Source organism: Equus asinus, chromosome 6 (assembly GCF_041296235.1).
Source record: "Equus asinus isolate D_3611 breed Donkey chromosome 6, EquAss-T2T_v2, whole genome shotgun sequence".
NCBI classification, from domain to species: domain Eukaryota; kingdom Metazoa; phylum Chordata; class Mammalia; order Perissodactyla; family Equidae; genus Equus; species Equus asinus.
In genome coordinates this window covers 53,724,619-53,751,742 of record NC_091795.1, presented here as the reverse complement: position 1 = coordinate 53,751,742, position 27,124 = coordinate 53,724,619, and the positions used below count along the sequence as shown (strand labels likewise).

Sequence of the window (27,124 nt, the reverse complement as noted above, 5' to 3'; positions counted from 1 at the left end):
GTGGTTAAGTTTGCATGCTCCACTTCAGTGGCCTGGGTTTTGCAGGTTTGGATCCCAGACACAGACCTACACACCACTCGTTGGCAGCACGCTATGGTTGTGATCCACATACATAATAGAGGAAGATTGGCACAGATGTTAGCTCACGGCAAATCTTCCCCAGCAAAAATAAAGAATAATATAGCAGACTTTTTTTCCTTCACCTATCAATTTAATTTCTCAATACATTGGCAATATCTAACAAGATAATATATTTAGAAGTGCATTGTAAACTCTAACATTATTATATAGATATAAGGTAGTATGATTATCAATAGTACCATCATCAACATTATGTCTGTGTGATTTTTAACAAAGTGGCAGAATGGTGGTTAGCTTCAAAGAACAATCTAATGATGATGGTCATGGTCCTTCTTTCACCAAGTTAAATTGTGGCAGTTGATAGCAAAATGGAGAGACTATTTCTGTCTTATGCAAAGAGAAAAAAAATTCGTGGTGATGGTTGACAAATACTCCCTAAATAGAGGCTAACCATCCAAAGCAGAGTACACTGAACTTAACCAGTAGGCCAGGGGGCCAGCCCACAAATCTGCTATATTCTTTACTCAAAAGTATGAATATTCCAAAACACATACAAAAAGAATATAGTCTGAGTTCAACAATGAACTAAGGGGCTGGCCCAGTGGCACAGTGGTTAAGTTCGCACGTTCAGCTTCGGCGGCCCAGGGTTCGCCAGTTGGGATCCCAGGTGCGGACATGGCACCACTTGGCAAGCCATGCTGTGGTAGGCGTCCCACATATAAAGTAGAGGAAGATGGGGACAGATGCTCAGGGCCAGTCTTCCTCAGCAAAAAGAGGAGGATTGGCAGCAGGTGTTAGCTCAAGGCCAGTCTTCCTCAAAAACAAAAAAGAATAAACTAATGACAAACACTTTAAAAGAAAAACTCAGTGGAAATGGCAGAGTTTATACTTTCAGTCATAGCTCATTCCCTTCTGAAAAAGATTCTCTGATATTATGTGATCAGTGTTAAATGTTTTAGCAATCTGAAAAATTTCACCCAATTTTCCACTTACTTATAAAGAGTTCTTTAGGATTTAATTTTAAAGAAAATTTTCTGTCCATAGAGCTTCTTCATGTTTATCCAAAATGAAGTATAAAGATCTAAAGGCTGAATGGTGTATGCGCACGTCTGTGTTTGTGTGTGTATGTGGAGAGAGAGAAAATGGACATTAACTACCAGCAACATAAAAGAAATACTCTAGAAGTCCTGTTTATAAATAAAAGCTTAAAGAAAACTAAAAAAAAAACAAACAAAAATCACTTCATAACCTATAATGGCCACTTGGGAATAAAAAGAATATCCTTTTTAGCTATTTAAAATAAATTTAAGAATTTACCTGTGGTGTCCAGGAAACAGAAAATGAAACAGGAAGATCCACAAAACAATCTGGTGATTCTGCAGGGTACTATGGAAAAGCATAAAATTAGGTCATTTTTGCCGCTGTGTGACAATTTCACATGAAGTATTTTAGAAAAACTGATTAGAAAAAGCATTATTATAAATGCAGATGTATTATATATAAATGTTTTGCTTCTACTATTATAGAGATGCCAAGGGCTGATTAACAGTCAAGTTATGCTCAGGACAAACAAAGTTTGGTGATTTTGGGATGCCAAAGCAATCAGTTTTGAGTAATGAATTAAGTCAGCGTCAGTTCAGCTGCTAATGTGATTTGAGGGGTGAACACCACTGGATCTCTGTTTCTCTATCTTTAAAATGAGAGATCAAACTGGTTGATATTTAATTTCCTTTCAGTCTAAAATTTAATCTCACATAGACTCAGTCACTGTTTAAAGAGGCAGTATCTGTTCAAAGAATCAAGAAATGCACAAAAATGAAGACATATAACTATCAATTTAAAAAAGTATTTTCGACAATAAAGTAACCACTTTTAGCAAGAAGATAAATTTTTTAAAACACAATGAAATGCCTTCTGGCTTATTAAGGAAAAAGAAAAGAAACAGTTTCAGGCAAGAAAAATCTTTTCATGGTTGATAAATAGAGAATTAATTCTTCAACAGTTTTATAAAAAAAATGATAGCCATAAGGACTTTTGGACATAAGGACGGGTTTCTAAGTTAACAAAGACAAAAGGTAGTTTTTCTTAAAATCAATTTTGTTATTAGAGAATTGTACTACATGATTTCTTTCAAATTCAATTCTGGATTCCTGAAAGTCACATGTAATTAAAAAATACTCATTTCTTTCCATTAAAAAACTAAATTTATTAAAAGAAAATTAGCTTCCAGAAAACTCCTTTTTATCATTTGACAAATGTTTAAAATGCTTCAAACTTTCACTTGTCTCAGCCTCTTATTTTTCACTACTTTGCTGAATAAGCAAAAGGGGACAAAAAAATGACCATTATAGCATTTAACAAACATCAGTTCATTTCAAGTTAATGCTTTGAAAAGAATTAATGTTTAGTTGGAGAAAAAAAGAAAGTAAAAGGTCAGGCTGAGATTAAGGAGGAAACTCTATTTCAGACAATTCAAAAGAGCAGAAAATGTACTTCAGAGTATAACTGCTAGAATCACTGGAAAAACAATTTGTACACCATTTTTACAAGTCACGTGATTACCTCAAAGTAAACACAGGCAGAGACCTTAGCTTCTCTGGTTTCCAGCTCTGCTTACTAACTTGTGGGATCTTGGACAAGTCATTTAACTTCTCTGGTTGTTTTATACGTAAAAATTATGGAACTCAACTGAAAGTGCCATAAAACGTCTTTTCTCTCTAAAATAATAATACATATCTGAAACCTCCATGGGTCAAAAATGGAATATTTAGTTCATTTTGAGTTGCTGCTATTTATCTCCTACTGATGCTGACAATAAATAATATCAATTCTCTAACTTAAGCAAATCATCAAGGCAGGTAAGAGTATGAAAGTTAATGAAAGGTGTACTGTATTTAGAATAGATAAAGCAAAGAAAAGATCTACGACTTTGGAAGCCATTAAGTATATACAGCACAGTATGTTAAAAGAGAATATGATTCTACACTCAAATAGGATTCAGTATAGTAAATGGTACATATGTACTGATATAGAAAGAGATCCACAAATAGTTAAACAAAAAAGCAGGTTATAATAAATATAATATGATCCCACATACATTAATGGGTCCACCATATGGTTTCTGAGATGGTGACATCTTTCAAATGCATTTTTATGTGTAATTATGCAAACATACAAATATGTATACAGTCATGCACTGCTTAACAATAGGGATACGTTCTGAGAAATGTGTCATTGGGCGATTTTGTCATTGCATGAACATCAGAGTGTACTTACAAGACCCTAAGTGGTATAGCCTACTACACACCTAGGCTATATGATACTAATCTTATGGGACTATCATCATACACGCAGTCTATCATTGACTGAAACATCGTTATGCAGCTCATGACTATATAATAAATCAGACTGATTGATATGTAGGTGGCTTTGTTGCATATCTAGTATGAGTTAAACTCATATATATTGTACATGTTAATTATACTCACATTTAGGGTCATTTTTGTTTATATAACAAACTTTACATAACTGTAAAGAATCTAAAAAGCACAAATTTATATACTTCTGGATGATTTAACATGAATTATGAAGTAGCATCCTCAATAATCAGTTTCAGGATCATTTGTATTGTAGTGCTAACTACAACACAAGAGAATAAATATAATATTGTAAAATAACTTTATTAAAATTCAGATAGTTTTCAATAGTAAGTTGAATAGGCATATATAGAACCATCAGAGACTAATTGCCAAAAGTTTTACTTTAGAAGTCTAATTGACAACAATAACAAAAGCTCCACATAAAAGACTATTAATTGAAAAGTAATTATTTTTAATTGAAATATAGTTTTTCAAATCTCACTTGAAACAATTCAATCAAATGAATAACTATAAAAGAATACAACTATTCTATAATATTAAGTACATATTTTTATCACATACAATATTTTTTAGACTCTAAAGTATATTGTTTAAGGAAAATTTTAACCTATCCAGTTCAGTTATTGGACCATCTAAGCAGTTGGGCCCCCACCAAGTGAATACATATAAATTGCAGCAAATTACAAAAGCAGCCATCAGATAAAGAGTGGCAAGCCTCTGAAACACATCTGTGATTTGTTTTTCAAGTAGTTCTGATCTTGGCCAAAGCTGAGGAAGCTCTGGGCTACTTCTTTTTTAAAGAAAAGATAATAATTCCATCCCACAGTTCAGGGTGTATTGTAAATATTGCATAAAAATACACCTATAAAAATAAAATTCAACTGCCTCCCTTATTATATTTCTTCTTCATTTAACATTTACTTGTAACAGGAGGTGTCTAGTCAAAATTGGTATTGTTTTCTTTGTGGATTTTTGGAGACAGTGAGGGGGGGTGGCAGAAGTGGGAAAGTATGTATTCAAGAATAAAAATAAAATAAATGCATTTCTTTACTATATATCGGAAAAGTCAAATAAAAGAAACAAAGGTTTGTGTATTCACAAAATGAGCCTGCTTTAAGGTTGGTTAAAAAAAATCAGCCCGACCCTTTAAAATTTTGTTTGGATTAAGATTTTGCATTATATATTAACATATATTCTCCAAAGAAATATTAAAAGTATCACCTTATCTACCTTGAAAAAGAATACAAAAAAGCAGACAGAATGGGCCATACTAGTGGTTACATCCTCACTCTCAGTATTACCAATAACGTCATTAATGGGAATTAATAATAAAATCTTGTAGGTGTAGTTATAAGGCAGTGTAGACAAAGCATTATCTCCTCAGTAAGTAGAAAAGTTTGTAAAACTGAAGTTATTATTTAAAAAAACATCCAGAATCAAGACAGGATGTATTTAAAATTTTTCATTTTGGTCTTCATAGCAGCAAAGCAACTTCTATCAATGTACAAAATATAAACAAATAAAACTTTGAAGGAAATGACAGAATCCTTGCCACTGGCAGTATATGACCTTTGGAAGGATAAAGGCAGATTTCTCCCCAATCTTAAAAAAAGCATACCTTTAAAAATTAAAAAGGAAAATAAAAATTTTTCATTTTAACAAAAATATCCATGTAACTTCTTTCACAAATAAAATCTCTATCCCACTAATTTTTTCTCAACACTTATCACTTACAAGTCTTAAAATTATACCTAAACATTCTGTGTGTGAGAAGAGGGAATGAATCATTTCTCAACTTGTCTGATACAGAGGCACTATAAGATATCAACTTTTCTGTGTCACCCAGTGCAGCGTTATATATTAATTTTCTCTCATGGAAAGCTTAAATGCCAGACACATTTTTAAAAAGGACAAACACAATTGATCTTTTCATCACTACAATCTTCTGAAATAGAGTTGATTGATAACTCCAAAGAACAATGAAAAAAAGGAAGATGTCCTGGTCTTCTCAAATTCTAATGTTTCCTTAGAGATTACTAAGTAAATTTAGAGATTACTAAGATTAGTATGCTGAATTTCCTTATTCTACATATTTCTCAAAATTCACAGTCTAGCACTATAAAATAAAGATGAAACAGCTACATTTTGTGCCAATAAAATTAATGAGTAGTTATAGATCACTAGCCTGTAAGAACTTTATAAATAGAGGCATAACCTTCGCAAATTCTTAAAATACAGAAGGAAAAACAAAATTCAGACAAAACAAACAACAAAAAGTATGCATACACGTGTGTCTGTGTTGTAGAGGGGTCAGAAATAAGAACTACAAAGGTAATTCATAGTAAGAGTCTAGGACAAAAGACTTCTTCAGCAGAACTTTACTTGGGAAAGTGGAAACTTCCAACTTTTTTCTGCATAGGATGTTACAAAAATAACATTACGGTACTTCAAGGCTGCCAAATCTTATTTGAAATATTTCTTTATTATGAAGTCTATATTTTGATCAAATCTGAATGAAAACAGTGACATGAAATTATATCTAGGCTTTTGGAAACCTGGTGAATAAATTCTTTGAGGCTTTCCAAAATAAATTTTTTAAAGTACCATATATATTTTTTTTAAAAGCAACTAGCACTTCTTCATATTGAAAACACTCACAGAGTTCACTTCACAAAGTATTTCCTGACCACAATAACAGTTTAATGAAGCACATACCTTCGCCTTCAACTTGAGAGTGATTAGATGCTCTCTACCAGAAGCATCTTCGGCTTTTAACTTGATGGTACTGAAGCTAGTATCCACATATACAAGTCTGGTGAGTAGAAGGGAATGAAAAATGATCACACTGGGGAGGCTGGTAGTGGGGGGAGGGGAAGGTTGGAGGATGGTAGGATTTGAAATGAAAATATTTGCTATATTCTTATTAATCCATTACAAAAATTAATCAGAGGAATTTCCGCATGCCAGCCCTTTACGCTGCTATAGATTTACTGCCGTTAATACAGCCCAGTGCTTAATGCAGTCATAGATCTCTGGATTATTTACAATGTGTGTCAAGGCTCATGCTGTGGTCAGTGAGCACTATGTTTCAGTTTTCCATCACTGGAACCTTTGGCACACACAGCATGTTCCTGTCAGCCTCCACTTCTGTACACATTAAACTTCCTGTCAAACTCTTTGATCCATTTCTGTAGTTTCATACAGTATGAGACTTTTACGCTTCCTTTATTTGTTTTTCTCCTCAATGAACTTCTCTGTTATTATCAATAATGTTACTGCACAAAAATCTGGCTGATATTAGTTCATATACTCAAATTGATCCTCTAAGGAAAATGCCGTATAAGCACAGGTACAGGCTGGTCTCCTAACAATAAATTTTCTTTTTGTGAGACATATAGCTTCTGACACTTAACCTGGGCATGTATTCTAGATGACTAATATTTTAAACATATAGCACAAGCACAATTGTTTGGCTTTAAGTTGTTCTAAATGCATGAATTTTCTACAGTGGAAACCAATACACCCTTTGAAATATATCATTCTGTAAAAATATGGTCCCTTGGGTAGCATAAGCTACTGCCAAAAAGGTTCAAATTCAGCAGTATATTTACTAGTGAACAGGGCAAGTGGATATTTTTTGACATTTTTACAATACTATTCTCTTGTAAAGATAAAAAGTAGCCTAAGAGTACCGCACAACTTATCAACCAGACTGATGGTAAGACCCATTAGAGTTCAGAGCTGACATTAGCCTCCTAACCTAGGAAACATTTTTTTAACATCACCATATGCCATTTAGTCACTGGCCAGGTATAAGGGTAAAATGGGTCAATTTCAAGAAATGCTGGGCAATAAAGTTGTGGAACACTGTAATGAAAAACAGATCTAAAGCTGAAGAAGATATATCTCTTCGATAATAGAATAAAAAGTAAAACCAAAACAATCTTTATCAACAGAAGAACTTTTATCAGAATCTATAAAAAGTCTAGAGTCTTAGAAAAGAAATGAAAGTAAAATTACGCTAGAAGAATACATAAAAATATCAATGATTTTATATATATAGTTAATCATCATTTTCTTTCAGCTATATCTGTAAACATCTCAAAAAATTTAGAACATGAGATTTTATCACATTTTACCAATATGACTCTAAGGTTCAGATATGTAGGCATCTGACTCTTTGAAAACATTTACACTTCAGATTCAAGATGTTGAAACAAGCACATGCATTTATATCCTCTCTCTACCAAAACAAAAAAAAAGAATTTTAAAAAGGCATGCATAAACCCACAGTTACAAAAAGAACAAGAAGGAACAGATTAACTAAAGCAAATTTTCAACAAATTTTATAAAAATGGTAAGTGGGTAGAAGAGCACTGGCTGACAAAACAGATTAGAAGAGAGAGAAAGAAGCCTCCAGGAGGGAAACAGTAGGCAAAAGAAAAGGTCTGTAGACTAGAAGGTCTGACTTACATATGGGGAGAAATTAAGGAAATTTTAAAAATATACAAGAAAAAAGAGAAGAGGAAATTTTAAACTAAATTATGCAATAAAGCTATGTTAAAAACTATAATTGCTCTAATATTAGTTTTCAGTGAAAAATATTTATGTAGTCATAAAAAATTAAACTGCTTACTAATTACAGTTTCTGGAATCTAGCAACAGACAAAGCTAAAAGACACTTACAGTTACAGAAACTAATGTAAATATATTTGACCACTGCAATTTAAAAGGAAGAGATGACAAAAATTGGGAATTAGAAAGGGGAACGATAGAAGGGAAGATTAGGAACACTAAAATTTGTAATTGCTAACTTTAGAGTAAGAGATACCATCTTTAACTGAACAGACATGAAAGGAGTTTAAGAAATATTAAAGCTAACAGAAGAATAAAAGAATGGTGAAGAGAGAGGAAAAGTAGTATGTGTGCTAAATCCTTTTTTATTATAGTAATTAATCAGTATATAATTCCTAAAACTGATAAATCAAGCAATATTGAATATAGGCATATTCTGTAGAAATATGGAAGTTGTAAACATGAACAGTTCAGAGAATTTGTCTCTAAGAACAAAACTGGGGATAGGAAATGGTATGGAAAAGGGCTGCTGCTCTTCATTATAAGCCCTACATATATATATACACACATATGCACACAGAGAGAGAGAGAGAACAAGGAGGAGCGAGGCAAGAGAAGGAACAACTAAATCACCAACTAGTACTTTTCATACTTCACATTGCTGCTTATCATCAAAATGTTCAAAATCAGTACTGAACATCTATAAAATAAGACAGAAATAAAAAGTTCTAGTCTTTTGTTTGCAATCACATAAACAAAACATTATCATCTTTCCACAAAGTTTAAGACAGAAAGGTAATACATTAGAGAAAAACAGTGTCATGCTCAAAATACAGCCTTGCAGTGAAAATAGTCATAAGATTAATTTTGTTAGACTTTAAAAAGTAATTCAGGGCCCGGCCCCGTGGCTGAGTGGTTAAAGTTCCACATGCTCCACTTCAGCAGCCCAGGTTCACGGGTTCAGATCCTGGACACGGACCTACTTCACTCACCAGCCATGCTGTGGTGATGTCCCATATACAAAGTGGAGGAAGACTGGCACAGATGTTAGCTCAGGGCTAACCTTCCTCAAGCAAAAAGGAAAAAAAAAAAAAGTAATTCAAATAAAACTGTAAAAAACATTTATAACTTTGGCTTAATCTCAGCATGGTCATTTAAAATTAAACTTTACCCATGTTGATTTTTGTCTACTTTATTTGGGGATAGGAAGAAACCTTATTGTGATTATTAACACCTCAAGTACACGTGACCTAGATTGCCAAAAGTCCTCTAGTATTTATTCTCACCTTCTTCCTTTTAAGTAATGGGATCCTTGCCTCCACAGCACCCCCAACTAAACCAAGCTTCAGGAGAGTATACTCCATCCAGCTAGCAATTCTTCCCCTGCTCTTGGGTATCAGCATATCACTAAATTTTGGCCAATGGACTGCAAGCAGAAGTGACATGTGACTCTTTTGGATCATTTATAACAAAACTGTGTCTTCCCCTCTCCCCTGCCCCTCTCATTCTCCGTAGACCAGAACTTAGACAGGCCAACATGAGTCAGCGAAGACCAGGCAGACAAGAACTACTCTTAGTGCAGGTCCGACCAAAACAACTTTCTGGACCATGGAGGTATTCTATATCCGAACTGTCCAAAACAGCAGCCACTGGCCACATGAGGCCACAGAAGACTGAAAATGCAGCTAGTATGGCTTTTTGGCAACTGTGAAGCTGGGGAGATCCTGGCCGGGGTGAGGATGCACCCTTTCTGCCCTCTCCCAAAGCCTCAATAAAATGGTTTGGTCCCTGACCTTCCTCCTAAAATATAGCTAGTACGGACACTGAATTTTTAATTTGTTAATTTAAATATAAATATCAATAACCACATGTGGCTAGTAGATACTGTACTGAACAATGCAGCCACAGTGGGTGGCTGACAAACAAAAGACACTTGGGTTATTGGATGACCTTGTAGAACAGAGCCGCCGACTCACTCTTGACCATCTGCCTACCCCTAAACTGTTAAACGAGAGATGAATAAACTTTTCTCTTATTTGAAACATTGAGGATTTGAGGTTCTCTTTGCTAATAGCAACTTAGCCCATACCCTAAATAATAGGACATATTTCTATCTATTCATGACAGGAAAAAATATCTTAAGTGTTTGGTCTATGGAAGAGATATCAAAGGGAAAAAAAAGATAAGCTTTTACAAGTAATATCAAAATCAGTTTCTCTAAAAAATGTCCGTTTCAAATGTTCTGTTTTAGTGTTAAGTTGGGTATCTCAACTTAGACAATATGGAATAAATAATTTTTACTTATTTAAATAAGATATGAATAATTCATTTAAGTAAACTTAGGAAACTTTCATCATTGGAAAGCCCAAATTTTCGAAAAGTTATGAAATCACATTTAAAATTTATATTTAGAAGGACTTTAGGTATTATTACTAAGCTAGGCATATTTTAAAATTAACCAAGAAAATATAAAAACGAATACAAAATCTAAGGAAACAAAATATACTTTTGGCACAACTTTGTATTTATCATTTGCTGCATTTCTTTATAAATTACTGCTTGCAATAACTAAAATGGTACTTAACCTGAGAGTTAAGGTTTTTAAACATTTGAAAAGGATATTAACAGTTAAGCTTCAGGGAGGTTTTTGTTGTTCTTGCTAATAGCTGAATGCTATCAGAAGAGAGAAGCAGAAGGAATGTGCTTTATATCTCTTGAAATACTGTACTTACTTTGACAAAAAGATTAAGTTATATAGTTTTTCTTTTCTATAAATATCTAGATGTACTTATGTAGTAATAACATCAAAAGGCAGACTGAAGACCTGCATGTTTCAACAAAGCACCAAAGTTTCCATTTTTACCACCATTCTCAAGGTTAAGGACTAACTACTTCACACCTAGATTTCAAAAATCAACCTCCATAAGTTGGTGTCTTTACTTCCCATCTCTTCTATGTACCAATCTATCCTGCCTTCCATGACTAGATTAATCTTCCTAAGAAGATTTTTTTAATCATATCACTGCCTTGCTCAAAAATATTCAATGAGTCTCCATCGCCTGCATATAGAGAATCCCCAGTCTAGCAATCAACACCCTTGAGTCTGGCCTTGATAATAATCCTCTTATGTGAGAAACTGATCTACTCCAAAGTCCAAGAATGAACTGCGCATTTCCATTACTACAACCCTGCCTCCACCATTCCCTTCCTTTTAAGGCTCTTCTATATTCCTTCCAGGGTTATCCCAACACCCACCTCCTCTAAGAACCTTCCTAAATTATTGGTAGCCCAAAAGGACTTTACCTTTCTAGAAACTCTCATGCTGCTCCTTTTCATGTAAGTCTTTGCTTTTCAAATAAGCTTTTTTATAAAGAATATGAAAGTTTTATACTTCTATCTATGTGTCAACACTCTATTACATGAACATGGAGAAGCTGCTGTCAGACTGGTTCACATTAATAGAGGAACATGTATGTTTTAACAGCTGGAATGCAAATTCTGTTTAAATTAGATACTATAAATATTTTACCAATTTAGAAAAACATAATTTTTTACTATTAGATAATCTGCAGTTATTCAGTGATTTGGATATATGTATGAGGAGAAAGCACTCTATAAAGGCAATTTAGAATGAAAATCATACTTACTACCATCTATGTTCTTATGCATTATACAACAAAAATTAACAGTACTAGTTATAATTAAGTAACACTAAGTGCTGTAAAACTTGTATATAGTCTGACATTTTTCCGTGAACCGGTGTCTAACAACTGTATACCTACTTTATACATGGAATTATTTAAGTCACATAATGTATGTTTCTTTTTAACCCTTACTATTAAGCATTAGCTTCATTTGAAAAGTGACGAAAATGTGGCTCAGAGAGTTTCATTACCTGCCCAAGGTCACACAGCTCATAAGCCAGAATTAAAACCCTTGTCTAAATACTGGAATTAATTTAGTATAAACAAGTATCTCCATTTCTTCCAACATGTTACATAATTCTTTGAAACACACTGAGAATTATGGAAAATATCACTATCAATGGATTAAGTCCATTACCAAAATAATGGTAACAACATACATTGATAATCTTTCAGCAGCAAAAAAAATTTAGTAAAATTCAGTTAGCTCTTTCCCAAGACAAATTTTAAAAGGCCAAAGAGTTGAATTCTACTCACCGTAAATAATATGCCGTCTAAAAAGGACAAAACCATCAGATCACTTCCCCGTCAGAACCACGTAACCCCTGAATTATCTAGGGCCACTTGATTATTAAAATAAACATAAGATAGCCTATAAATAAGATGATTATGCATTCCTTCCAAACTGGGACAGTTCTAAGACTGAAAGGAGCCAGGATAAAAGGCATAAATTAGGACTCTCCTAGGTAAAGTGGGATGTGGATCAGCCCACCTTTTAGGTCAGCTTACAGCAAAAGTAGTGAGTGCGTTCAACTCCAGGATATTCTTACTAAGGAACAGAAAATCCTATTAAACCCCAAAGACTCTGTTTAATTCTTATTGTTTTAATGTTCCATTCTGTAAAATAACACAAGCAGAAGTTAACAGAAACCTATCAAGACATCTTTTTGTATCACTCACCTTTGTGAGCCAGTATAACACTCAACATCACCAACAACTGTCATACCATCTTCATCTTACGCTTCGCATAACTTGCCGGTTTTATAGAACTTGAAGCAAGTAAGGAAACTACAACAGCAATCAAACTTAAGGTCAGCTACTAATTCTCAATGTCATTTTTTTTAAAAAGGTATGTGAATATAAGGAAAGAAGGTAAGAATTCAATCATCTTTTAAATATTTCTTTTTTTCCAACAATTTTTTATGCCTGATCCTATAGAGTTGATTAGATATGTCAAGTATGTAATTTAGAAATACAGTAAGGTCTTCATTACCTTAAAAAAATATTTTTCTTTTATTATCAGATTTTACTATTATACTAACAAACCTACAAGATTATTATTTAGAGTGTATAGACATATTGACATGGTCAAAGAATCATTAAGAGTCTGAAAATCCATTTAAATCAATTTGTCATGTAAATCTTTGTGTTTGTCATTTTAAAAGATATTTTAAATTAAGAAGTTAGCCAGCTGCTCATGCAGGGCCTCAAAAGGTAGTAATTCTAGTATAGAGACAACATAGTTCAGTCTGTTTTAGCTGTGAGGGTCCTGAAACCCAACATTATCAGTGTGTCAAGTATATCAGACCTGATTTAAGAATTAAGACACAAAAATCAAATTGATAGGAGATTTTCTTATTCCATCAGAGTTGGATAATACTGACAAAATATTCTTTGGTTTCTCACAATCGATGCAGACGACTTCTCTTCTGCTAACCCATTCTTTATTTGCAAGACTATGAAGCAAATTATTAGGTTATAGCAGCTACATTCTAATTCAATCACGCATCCTAGTCACTATAATTAAAACTGTGATCTTTCACAAATCTAAGCAAGAGATTTCAAAACTATCTCTAAGGATGGGTTAATTTTGCATACGGCCAATTTTATCCATGATGAGATAGTTTTCACTGCTTTCACCCTCAATGTGTGACTAACTCTGAGTATCTGAGGGAATTTTATTACATGCTCCACGGCAGAGCTGCCCCATACCACAACTCCAGGGAGCATCACTCACACAGAAACCTGAGCACTGCTGTACAACCAGCCTTGGCTATATACACTCATTTTACATACAAAGTTAGGGATAAAAATATGTACCTTGAAATTTATTCTGAAAATAAATAAGAATTATATAAATTATATAATTTATACAGCACAGTCAGTGGCATACAACAGAAACTTCATCAATGGAAGTTCCTATATGTAACAATCTCAGTCTAAGGCGCAGACAAATATTTATATTGTGATAAATGCTACAGCAGAGGCACTCATATCCTTACTTTTGGCTTTCATCTATTATCCAAGTTATAGAACTGTTCCTTTTTCTCCCACATCAGAACAATGTGTATAATGCAAAGCAGAAGTCTACACTTTCTATTTATCTCTAAAAACATTTATTCCATAAAACATTTTTATATACTTGCACTATTTCTCTTATAATTTTATTGCTAATGGCTCTCAAGAAATCCTGTAATTATACTCTATATAGTACTTACCACAGTTAGAATTAAGTACTACTGTGATCATCTACTTAAATTCTGACTCTTCCACTAGATGTAAGTTCCATGAGGAATCATATGTCTTGCCTAGGTATCTTCACTGCCTTACATTATAGGCATTCAATAAACAAGAGATAGGTGGAAAAGAACGAATGATTCAAAAATCTCATATTTGCATTCTCAATGCTTCAACTAATTTTCATTACTGGAGTTCTCTCAAATACGTCACATCCACTTAGAAAACTGCCTCAAATTCACTATATCAATATAAGAGAAATAAAACTAGAAAAACATTTCCTCTTCCCTTCCCAAACCCTTCCTACATCCTTAACTAACCTCTAAATACTAAGATCATAACATCTAAGAAACTGAAAATAAGTCAAAATGATTTTTCTCTATTCTATCACCTTACATCCAAAGAATGACTAGGTCTATGACATCGATGCCTCAAAACAAATCTTCCTAACTTCAGCTTATTTGCTACTAGTGCATCTCAATTTATTACTTATCTTCTCTGTCTCCTGACCATTGTTATGCTAAACTTTATTAAAAAGTTTCCATCTATCCCAAATCTTATTCAGGAATGGCGCCTTATCAAATAAAGCCTAATCTCATGAGTAAACATTAACCAGTCCTCCATATCACCATAATAGTACATTTAAAATTTATGCAACATCCATTTCTGGCTAAAATGGAGTAGCTTGCTCCAAATCAACACTTCCACTGAGAACAACTAGAGTAGCCTGATGAAAGGGAAAAGAAAAATGTTTAAAGGCATCAAAGGACTGCTAAGCCAACCAGGACTTGAAGGATCAAGGTCCTGAAGAAGCGGGAACAGAGAATAGGTAAGCCAACACGGGAGCTGTTTATTCCTCAGCGTTATTTACCAATTCTGGACACAGAACAAGAGAAGGATGATCTGGGCAAAGCACCCAGACAGAAAGGTACTATAAAGTGGGAAGAAAAAGAAAACCCACAGCAGCATTTTTGGCAATCTCTTGAGGATAAAGAAAAATAACAGACTTAAAGGGCCAGAGTCTGTTGGAAAGGTAGGGCCAAAGACCTTAGCCTAATATTCTGACAATTTTCCATCAAAACTTTTGATAAATCCTTAAATTGCAAGAGATATGAGAATAAAAAGCCAAGCAGAAAACCAATGAAAAACAAAGGAGAATATTTAGAAACTTCATAATACTGAGGACAAATTAATTAGAATTTAGAATCCACCGGTGAGAAAAAGTCCCAATGAACATCCCCAAGCTCTTAGTGGGAACCTTTGGAGGGCTGACTCAAAAGCAAAGCAAAGCAAATAAGAAGCAGATAGAGAACTATCAAAAACAGACCCCAGGCTCTAATTGAGAGGCAAATTGGCCTTGTAAAGAGACAAAGTTTAGAGTTTAGGATCTATCAATAAAGAAATCCCAATGAACACACCTGGCTCTTGCTTGAAAGCTCTGGAGGGTTACAGCTTGGGAGAGGGAAGGGAGCAATAACAGAAAGCTTGAGCCCTACAAAAACTAAAACACATCCTGAACCAGCCAGTCTCCATCAGGTTATGGCAACCTGCTCCCACTCTTATTTTTCTAGTAAAGGAAAAGTAAACCCTTTACAGAAGAAAATAATATTATCTGGAGCCTCTAAACTTTTATATACACAATTTCCAACATGAGACAAAAGATACTTGGCAAAACACTGCAGCTTGAATGGCCAAGGACAAGCAGTGAAAAACAGCCAGCAAGAGGCAGTGAAAAAACTCGAATGCCTCTAAATTAGATCAGTTTCCTCATTTCTCCCCTTGTATCATTTTTGTTTTTTTTAAAGAAAGAGCAGTCAGCCATCTTACTGAGCAGAGACAAGGAGATTTAAGGTTTTACTTTTTTTTTGGCTATATATATTCAATTTTTTATTGATGCAATTATGAAAATAAAAACCCTTTATTCTTTTTACTGTTAAAAAAATACTAGGCCTTAGCATTTATGCAACAGAGTTGAAAACTTCTGTCCACGCAAAAACCTGTACACAGATGTTCATAGCAACCTTATTCATAATTGCCAAAACTTGGAAGCAACCAAGATGTCCTTCAGTAGGTGAATGGATAAATAAACTGGTACATCCACACAACAGATTTATTATTCAGAGCTAAAAATAAATGCACTAACAAGCCTTGAAGAGACTGAAAGGAAATTTAAATACATATTACTAATTAATAGAAGCCAATCTGAAAAGTCTATATAATGTATGATTCCAACTATATGACACTCTGGAGAAGTCACAAATATGGAGACAGTAAAAAGATCAGTGGTTGCCAAGGGTTAGGGGAGAGGGAGGGATGAACAGGTAGAACATGGAGGACTTCTAGGGCAGTGAAACTACTCTGTAAGATACTATAATGGCAAATACATGCTGTTACACATCTGTCCAAACCCCTAAAATGCATTATCACCAAGAGTAAATTATGGTTTTAGGGTGATAACAACGTGTCAAGTTCATCATTGTAACAAATGTATCACTCCAGTGAGAGATACTGACAATGGGGGAGTCTATGCATATGTGGGGGAAGAAAGTAAATGGGAAATCTCTACCCTCCTCTCAATTTTGCTGTGCACCTAAAATTGCTGTAAAAAAATAAAATCTATTAAAAGAAAAATACAAGGAATGCCAAGATCCAGGAGTATATGACCAAAACCACAAGAAAAAAAGTAAAATATAGGGCCTGGCCCCGTGGCCAAGTGGTTAAGTTCGCGCGCTCCGCTGCAGGTGGCCCAGTGTTTCGTTTGTTCGAATCCTGGGCACGGACATGGCACTGCTCATCAAACCATGCTGAGGCAGCATCCCACATGCCACAACTAGAAGGACCCACAATGAAGAATATACAACTACGTACCGGGGGGCTTTGGGAGAAAAAGGAAAAAAATAAAATCTTAAAAAAAAAAAAATTTCCTCTGAATTTAAAAAAAAAAAGTAAAATATAATAAAAACAGACTCAAGGGGATCGAGATTATGGGAGTTAGCTGAAAAATATTTTAAAATAACTATGAAAGAAAATAGAAAGATGGAGAATTTCAAGAGAGCATGAAAACCTAGTGTAGTTATACTAATAGTAACAAAGTAGACATTAAGGCAAGAGGTATTACTAGAGATGAAAAGATACAATAATAATAAAAGAGAAAATCTACAAGGAAGATGCAGCAATTATAAACCTGTTTGCACTCTAAAATTAAAAATACAGCAGCCAAAATTTAAAAATAGATATTTAAAAATAGATCCAGTAATTTCAATTCTGGGTATATATCTGAAGGAAACAAAATCACAATGTCAAGAGGTATCTGCACCCACATGTTCACTGCAGCATTATTTATGACAGCCAAGACATGGAAACAACCTAAGCGTCCACTGACAGATGAATGGATAAAGAAAATGTGCTGTATATATACATACATACACACACACACACGTGCGTACACACACTCACAATAGAATACTACTCAGTCATAAAAAAGAAGGACATCCTGCCATTTCTGACAACATGGATGGACCTTGAGAGCATTACACTAAGTGAAATAAGCTAGACAGAGAACGACAAATACTGTATAAGCTAACTTATACGTGAAATCTAAAAACAAAATTGAACTCATAGCTACAGAGGACAGACTGGTAATTGCCAAAGGGAGGGTGGGGGATAGGAGGAATGGGTGAAGGGAGTCAAAAGGTACAAACTTGCAGTTATAAAATAAGTAAGTCATGGGGATGTAACGTACAACATAGTAACTATAGTTAATATTGTAATATATGTGAAAGTTGCTAAGGAAGTAAATCTTAAAGGTTCTCATCACAAGAAAAAAAATATATAACTCTGTATGGTGATGGGTGTTAACAAGACTTACTGTGGCGATCATTTCACAATATATACATATATCAAGTCATTATGTTATACAGCTGAAACTAAGATAATGTTATATGGCAACTGTATCTCAATAAGAAAAAATATTAAAGAGAATTCTTTAGTCAAGAGGAAAATGATTCTAGAAAGAAGGATAGAAATGTAGGACAGAATGAAGAACACCAGGAGAAACAACTGTGTGTATGTGTATATACATATATATAAAAATATTGACTTTAAAAACAACAATAAAGTTTGTCATTTTAAAATATAGAATTAAAATGCTTCAGAACAATAACACAACAGGTGAAAGGGGTAGAAAATGTATTAAGGAGTTTGAGATCCTTGCATTATAAGGAAATTGCTAAAAGTAACAACATATATTATGTGCTATATATGTTCTAATCTCTAAAGCAACTTCTAAAAGAATAGTAAAAGAATGTATAACTAACCAGTTAATAGAAAGAAAAATATAATAAAATTATTGATTAATTCAAATGAAGGCAGATGAAGAGGAAAAAACACAGAACAGGTGAGAGACAGAAAACATACAGCAAGATGGTCAATATAAAACTAAATATACTGGGTGATGTCAGTGAAAATAGCAGTCAAAAGTTCCTAAAATTCTCCCCTCCATAAGAACAACAAGAAAACTGACCCCAAAAAATGTCAGGGAAAAAAAAAAGACAAATACGTGAGATGATGGATATGTTAATTAACTCAACTGGAGGAATCCATGCATAATATAAACATATATCAAATTATCACATGGTACACTTTAAATATATTACAATTTTATTTGTCAATTATACCTCAATAAAGCTAAAAAAAGAAAAAAGAAATAACATTATACGTTCAATGAAAATAAGGTAACATCTTACTGTGTACACAATTTTATTTTTTTCCAAATTAAATTTAGTGTTTTACCTTGCAGGTCAGCTTTTTAACAATATCTCTTTAATTCATAGCCACAATAAAGATCAGATACGCTAATTACAAGGAAATACTTTGACTAAAAACAGATATAAAATATATTGCTAAAACTGCAAATATATTAAGTTGAAATGTGTAAAAGCATTTCTAAAATACATCTTAAAATAGACATACTTATCCCAACCAAGAGTTCCTATCTCTTCAATAAGGCTTGAGTAGAACTGGGGAGGAGGAGGTAGTGCATATAGCTCTTGTTTATTCTTTAAAGCAACTTCCTGTTTAAAAGAAAAAACTTGCATCAGCTGTGCAATGCTAGGCGATGAATTGCTAGCACCTGATTACAAAACACAATTTTTGTGAGGCCAGCCCAGCAGTGCAGCAGTTAACTTCACATGCTCTGCTTCGGCGGCCCAGGGTTCACCAATTTGGATCCCGGGCACAGACCTATGCACCACTTATCAAGCCATGCTGTGGCAGGTGTCCCACATATAAAGTAGAGGAAGATGGGTATGGATGTTAACTCAGGACCAATCTTTCTCAGCAAAAAAGAGGAGGATTGGTGGCGACTGTGAGCTCAAAGCTAACCTGCCTCAAAGAAAAGAAAAAACCACAATTTTGTCATCTTCTTTGTGCCTAACTAAAGTGTCAATTATTTTTACAGAAAATCCAGCTGAATCATTCCCTTTCTCATAATAAAAGAGACATGAAAAAGTTAAAGGACTGCACTGAAGTTCATGTAAAAATGTCAATTATTCTATCATTCAAACTTAAGACTTTAATATTCTCCTAGACTACTAGTACGACTATGAGAGACGAAAAAAGTTAAAAAAAAAAAAACAACTCATCTTCAAGGCTTCACTATTTTTTCTACTCCTGTGATATAATACTTGATAGAAAGAAACATGTACCTTTAAACAAAAGCCTGAACTCTAAATACATTCCCTAGACTTATATATTTGTATACACACCTTTATGAATCACATCCTTAGAAACAAAAAGGCTTCATTATCACAATAAATACTTACCTGCTAATGCCTTTCGGTGACTTACATTCTGTATTACTCCCAGACCAGGTAAGTGTTCTGCCATCTATCTGGCTAGACCATAGTTCCTATCTCTGCTAGGCCCACCTATGGTATCTTTAAGATGGTTTATGCTCCCCCAAACAAAACTAAAATTTTATTTTTTACAAGCAATACAAACATTGCTGGAATTGCTGAGGCTAAAAATTATCAATTACTTCAAAGCTGTAAACCTAGACAAATATCTTACTTGGAAAGTAAAAATAAATCTACAAATTACATAGATGTTCATATGGTCTGGATTATCAAAAGATATTATAAAAAGTAAATACAACTTTTAAAACAATCAGATACAATAAATAACAAAATAAGATGGGAACAAGTATAAAATTATAAATGCTTCTGGTAAATATAACCCTAATAAAAGGTATAAATTTTTATTCCTTTAAGTATACGTTTAATCTCTTAGTCCTTATATTTTTTAAAACAAGGATAGGATAGTATTAAATTGAGGTAATACTAGAAAGAATGGATTTTACAAAATAGTATCTCAAAGTCAGGACTATAAACTGAGACCACTTTAATACAGTTCTAAATCTGCTTTAGGATTAAAATAATAATAACTGTGAAAACAGAGTGTAAAGCCCAGAACATCAATTTGGATTTAGTTAGAACATAAGCTCCTAGAAGACAAGGAGTATACTGCTTTCTTTATAAACGAAATATCTAATGTTATCTGCAAATAGTCTAATGGTCCATAAAAATAAATTTGTACTATTAAGATTATCCTCTGTCACTAAAAAAATAAGTCAGTATAGTTCCTGTACTTATGCATATAACAGCTACATAGTATTTCTTTTGAAATTTCTATTTTTATTCAGAAATATTAATTACTGCTATCCACATACATTGAAGGTAAAAATAAACTTGGACAGTAATAAAAATGCATTTTAATCCTACATTTATGATATTTGCAAACTCTGCCTTCCACACCTTGGGTCAGACAAGTTACTCCTATTCTAGAACCTTAACAGAAAAAAGGGCAAAGGCAGAGAAGCAAAGCATTCTTCGTGGAGAAGGAAGCAAAGGTACCCAGGAGAAAGAACACGGGCCTTAAAAACAGAAGTTTTAGATCCCAACTTTAGCATTTCCCAGTTTTGAGGCCTTAGGCACCCAGTGACTCAGCTCTAAAATAGGAATAAAATAACCCACCTCATAGGGTTCTTTTAACATATAGGTAAATGTTCATTTAATAAATACATACTGAACTACTATATAAAATCTTAGTTATTACTAGGAACCCCTGTGGGAGACTTACAAAAATTTCCTGAATAAGTTCAATAACTACTGATTTCATTTGGGCACCACTCAACATTTTTATCAGTGATTCTATTACAGAAACTCTATTAGTGACAATACAACACAACAAATAAACGACTAACTCTTACATTTTTAGGTACATTGTCATAAATGTGCAATAACATCACCAACTCTGTCCATAATTTCTTTAGAAAGTTAAAAATGGGATCTTATTTTATTCAAACATGCAGTAGCAATAAATACAATATTGTGATCGATCTCAGTATTTTATTTTAGTTTTCAACTAAGGAGTGTTTCTTTAAAATCAAATGACCAATAGAGCTGTGCTTACAACTTAATAAAGTTAGTTTCAGCGATAAGAGCTTAATGGGACACGGTACTTACAGTTTTATCTGGTTCCCTTAGTCCTTCTATTTGTATAGCTTATTAAAATTATGATAAAAAGATAAAGAAACTGTTCAAATTTTTTTTCCAATGTCGAGGGTATGTAAACCAAAATATGCTTCACTTCTTCACCTTACCTTTTTTAAGGTTATTATATTTTGGACTTTGACAAAATTTACAATCAATTTGATAATCCTTATTATTTAGGGTTTATAAATTTATAAGTCAAAATTTAAACTTTAGAAATAGATTTTAAACTCTTTATTCTGATCCAAAACAATTTACCAAAGCCATACCTCAAAGAGTGGTTATAAGGATTAAAAAAAGGACTCAGAACAAATCTAACAACTAAGCTCTCAATATGTGGTAGCTGCTGCTAAGAATAAAAATGTCTTAAAAGGAACGACAAAGAAATATCAAACTGCTTTCAGTTTTTAGTAGCAATACTGGAATTGTAATATTGTAAAACAAATATAAATGGAGAGAAAGAGGAAAAGCATAAGCAAAATATAACAAAAAACGTATTATGTTAATATTAGAAACCAAGATTTTCAGAGTAAGAGGAAAGAGATACAAGCATAAAATCAAAGAAGTAAACACCGTACAATGCCAAATGTGAATTGGAAATATCAATATGAACTCATGATTAATTATTCTCTTTCTAAAAAGTATTTTTTCCCAGCTTTATCCACTGAAAAGACCTAGAAGTAATGGCAATGAGCACTACAGTTTCCAGATTGTGACATCCAAACACCACTTCCTACAAAGAAACCATGGCTCTGAAAAAATAACTGATTACAGTTCTGGGACAGGATGAGTAAATGAGCCTGGGGCAACTGGTATCAGAAAGCAAAGCTGGGTTGTATTAAAAAAACTCAGGAGCCAACATGAAGGGGCTTATTACGCTGACCAAAAATAGGACAATTTAAGTATCAAAAAGAATAATGATTATAATGGATTAAAGTGAATCAAATATATAAAAACCCAAGAGTTCATAATGATACTAAAAAAATAAACATTAGTTCCCTGTGATAGCAGCTAAGCACCAACTCATTATCCTAAAAACTGATTTTTTTTTAATAAAAAGCACTTATCCTATCTCTCCAGTATGACCTATACCTCAAGGTAACCAAAAACTGAAGAGGGGAAGTTCTTCTCTATAGATTTTTCAGCTAATTAAACGTAGATGATGGAATTTTAAAAATCACCATTTGTAACCTAACAAAATAGTGGATATAAGCAATGACCATCACTGGATGCTAAAATCATTAGGTGAACGGCAAATGGGAAACTTTATACTGGATGGATCTAAACCTACTGCTCAATCTTAACTTTACTAAGAGAGGAATTATCAGACACCAAGTGCCTCCTGAAGCAATGAAAGAGCAGAGCACAGAGTGTTCTTACCAGAACAAATGAACAAAGATCTGTTGAGACCTCTAGACCTAACTGCCAAGTTATAAAGAAGATAGAAGAATATGCTAAAAAATACCACCAATATCTGATAAATCAAATCCAGGATGTGGGAAATTTTATAGGTGACATAATCTGATTTATTCAACAAGTAGATGGCATGAAAAAAAAAAGGTGGGAGCAAGAGGAGGTGCTACTATAAATATTACGAGACTTAAGAGACATGTCAACTAAATATAATGTGAGGACCTTGTTTGGATACTGCAACAAACATAGCAGCTATATGGAATTATCATTAACTTTGTTGAGGTTACAATAGTATATTTAAAAACAGACAAAAAGCACTGAGCTGTTAGAGATATACACCGACATATTTATGGAGGAATGGACAGGATGTCCAGGATTTCCTTTAAAATACTCCAGTCCCTTCTCCTAAATAGTAGGGGAAGAAATATGATCGGCAAAATGAAGTTAGGTCAGGGGCCCACAGGTATTTACTATAGCCCTCCCTCTGCTTTTCTTTATGTTGAAAACTTGCATAATAAAAAGTTTTTAAAAAAATAATACAATGTGATAGAATGAACTAAATAATCATTTCATAAATAATTAACTGAATAATCAACCTCTATGTAACTGTGTATATGTAATAAAACCTCATGTTTTTCAGAAATCTGCAGCTGCAATACAATTTGCAATACAAAATTACTTATACATTGTACTAGATCTTTAAGTGAGATTATATAACATCTTAAATGTTAAATTCTCTGACAGATCAAGAACACATTTTATTTCTTTACCACCTGCCCAAGATCAGTGTCAAGTGTAGCCAGTTCAAGAAAAGCACCATCCAAGAATGCATACAGTAAAATAAAATATTAAATGACTGGGAGTTGAGAAGTTTTAAATTCTAATGATGTTAGTTTTTAAAGGAATTAGAGAAACAATCAAGACCTATAAACAAGGTAACAGTGTTAGAAAACAAATTCTTACCAAAACCATCTTCAACTCCATCAGAAAGCTCATTAGATCAGGAGAGTGCTGCATTCTCTAGATCAAAACAATATTTCCAATTAATTTCATTTGTATAATGAATATTCCATCCACTGAAACTGAAATAAAATACAGGTCCGAATAAATGTCAAAAAAATATTAGCTATATCTACAGCTGAAAAGTATAAGCATTAAAGTATTGATCCATCATCCCTATTATCTCTACCAATTTCATTTTGAAAGAGTAACTGTAGCCCCCAAATCTATTTTAGTGAGATACAATGAACTGTGTAAGAATGTGACAAAATCTCGCACACTCCTCTGTTCCTTCAGCACTATTTACTGCAAAATTTAGCAAATCTAGAAAACTATAGCCTTATCAACAAAAAATGAAAAGTGGTATGGGAGTGAAAAGAGGAGCATAAAATATAAAAATCAGACAAATCTATAAAATTGTAAAAATCTAGTTAAAGAATTAACAATTATTAATCAATACTATTTTTATTTTTTTCTTAACCTTAAAGATTACCTATAATTATTATTTTTGTCATTTCACAATTAACCCATATAATTCAAAAGGAGCCAATCTTTCAATAAGGTAAAACCTGTCATAATAAAATAGCAAAAAGGAAGTAACTTCTACAATAGAATGAATATTTAATAGTTATGGTTCCAATTGCTAGAAATCCTCAATTTTTAAAATAAAATAACTAGAATAAAAGAAAGCAAGAAAATTCTCAAGTTTAAAATTGTTTTCTTAGATAAAACTCTACATCATTTCTCTGCTTGAAATCAAAATATCGTATGTGTTACTTTTTGTGACGCACTGCACCATCACCACACAGTTCTGAACAAAGTCAATATGTGAATTTGTTCACACGGTGAGAAAAATAATAACGTAAGATATTTCAACAATGCATGAGACATGATTCACATTGTAACATAGATTTGAGTGGGCATATGTTTGTACAACAAATTTCTGACTTTCTCTTCTACATACTATTTTCCCTCCTTAGTTTACTAGAAATAAGTAATAAATTATACCAAGGGTCTGCAAACTACAGCCCAGAGGCTAAATCCAGCCCAATACCTGTTTTTGTAAATAAAGTTGTACTGAAACACAGCCACTCCCAGTAAGTCTTGTCATGGCTGCTTTGGCGCTACAAGGGCAGAATTTTGTAGCTGCAACAGAAATCTTCAGGCCCACAAAGTCTGAAAAACTTACTATCAAGCCTTTCACAGAAAAAGGTTGCTGGGGCCCCTTGACCCTAATATTTACTAGAGTTTAAAATGATAGAAGGAAAGGATAGTAATATTCACCCGGACTTTGGAATAAAACAAAGACTCAAGCTAACACACAGCTCTACATAACCAAGTCAAGGGCACGGAGAAGATTAGTAAGTAATTGAGACTTTTTCTAGGAACCTTTTGGTGAATTGGTGGAGAAAAACCAAGTTACAGATAGTATTATACTGAATCTTTATGAACAAGTTTTTTTCAGGTTATTTAAATATCTCAGATTCATTTCGTAAAGTTCAGTATACAACATAAATAGTCAGAGTGGATGGGGAGGGCATGGTGGAGAGAAAACAGAGAGAAACAATTTAAACAACCCCTTAAAAAACTGCTGTAATTATACTGCCAGAAATGACAGCCTACATTCTACAAATCAAAGTTTATCTCCTCTATTTCTTTGTGGTTCAGTAATGCTCTATGTGAGAGTGACTGTCACTGTCAGTTATCATAGATAATAACCTGCCTTTAAGTTAGAGAAAATACAGGAAATTGGGAAAAACATACAAATGAATAAAGCATCAAAAGAAATGCAGTTCTACTTACATCTACTTTTCTACAAGAGGCATTTCATTATTTTCAGCTACTTCAGTAACAGCAATTTTTTTTTAAGTTTCTCTAAAGAAATTTTCAGGTAGAGGAACCTAAACATTAAGAATAACTAAATTGGGACGAGGTGGGTGGGAAAAATGGGTGAAGGTCAAAAATACAAACTTTCAGTTAGGAAAAAAAAACAGAAGAAACTAGTCTGCCTACATCTCAACTACGCTGCCTTTACATTGCCTCTCATCATGTACACAGACATGATCCTATGTGATTTCCACACCTTTTCTGTTGCTCAGCTAAGACCACAATCCCATTTTCGCCACAGATATCCTACATCTCCTAAATAGGTCCTGGGATTTTTCTGTACCACCACTATTCAGTCTCAGCACAAGAAACATCACTCAAAAAGTGATGGATAAGGTGGTTACCAGGGGAAAGGACGGGTGGGGGGAGGGCACTAGGGGTGAAGGGGTGTACCTACATGACTAATAATGACGTACAACTGTAATTTCACAAGGTTGTTAACTATCACAATCTTAATTAAAAAAAAAAAAGTAGAAACATAAAAAACGAATAAAGTCATGGATAAAGGGTAAGGGTGGAGGTATTTGAAGACCCAAAAGTCTCAAGGATGGAAATCAGTTTCCATACAAATGCTGCCTGGAGATATGCTGAGGATTCTGAGACAGAAAACATTTTATATAATGTATGGATCACTAAAATATTTGATACAGTTGAAACCTACAAAATTCAACTACTAAACCAGTTTGTTAGAAAAATGTGCAAAGCAGATCTCTAAAAAAGACTGTATTTAGTAATTCCTTATCCTCACTTAAGATAGAAACCTTTTAAAGGACTTACCTGTTGTACTATTTGATGGTATCCATTAAGTACTGTTCTCAGCTGCCAACTACACAGTAATCTAAAATTTTAATAGAACAAAATGGTTTGTTCATTGTTGAGAATTAAAAGAAAAAAACTTATTTGTATGCTAACACAAACATGCATATACATAAAAAAGAATGACATAAACATAATTCTGACAAGTTAATAAAATTCTTACCACTGATACTGTTGAAAGTCTTGTCTTCAAACTGTCAGTACTAATTTTATTTCAAAATATAAATAACTGCCATCAGTAAATGACATGCAAACAGCACAT

General features: G+C 33.4%; 1 protein-coding gene across 2 annotated transcripts in view; it reads right to left on the bottom strand.

The window, feature by feature from the left end:
* Positions 1-27,124, bottom strand: part of FANCL (FA complementation group L) — a 73,520-nt gene that overhangs the window by 34,054 nt on the left and 12,342 nt on the right. The window contains exons 3-7 of one of the 2 annotated variants that reach the window (XM_014839311.3): positions 26,824-26,884; positions 24,124-24,180; positions 19,169-19,269; positions 6,177-6,273; positions 1,399-1,467 (exon numbers count right to left, since the gene is read on the bottom strand). In XM_014839311.3, the coding sequence (XP_014694797.1) occupies positions 1,399-1,467; positions 6,177-6,273; positions 19,169-19,269; positions 24,124-24,180; positions 26,824-26,884 (385 nt within the window). The remainder of the gene's footprint in view (positions 1-1,398; positions 1,468-6,176; positions 6,274-19,168; positions 19,270-24,123; positions 24,181-26,823; positions 26,885-27,124) is intronic. The other variant, XM_014839314.3, reaches the window with a different exon arrangement.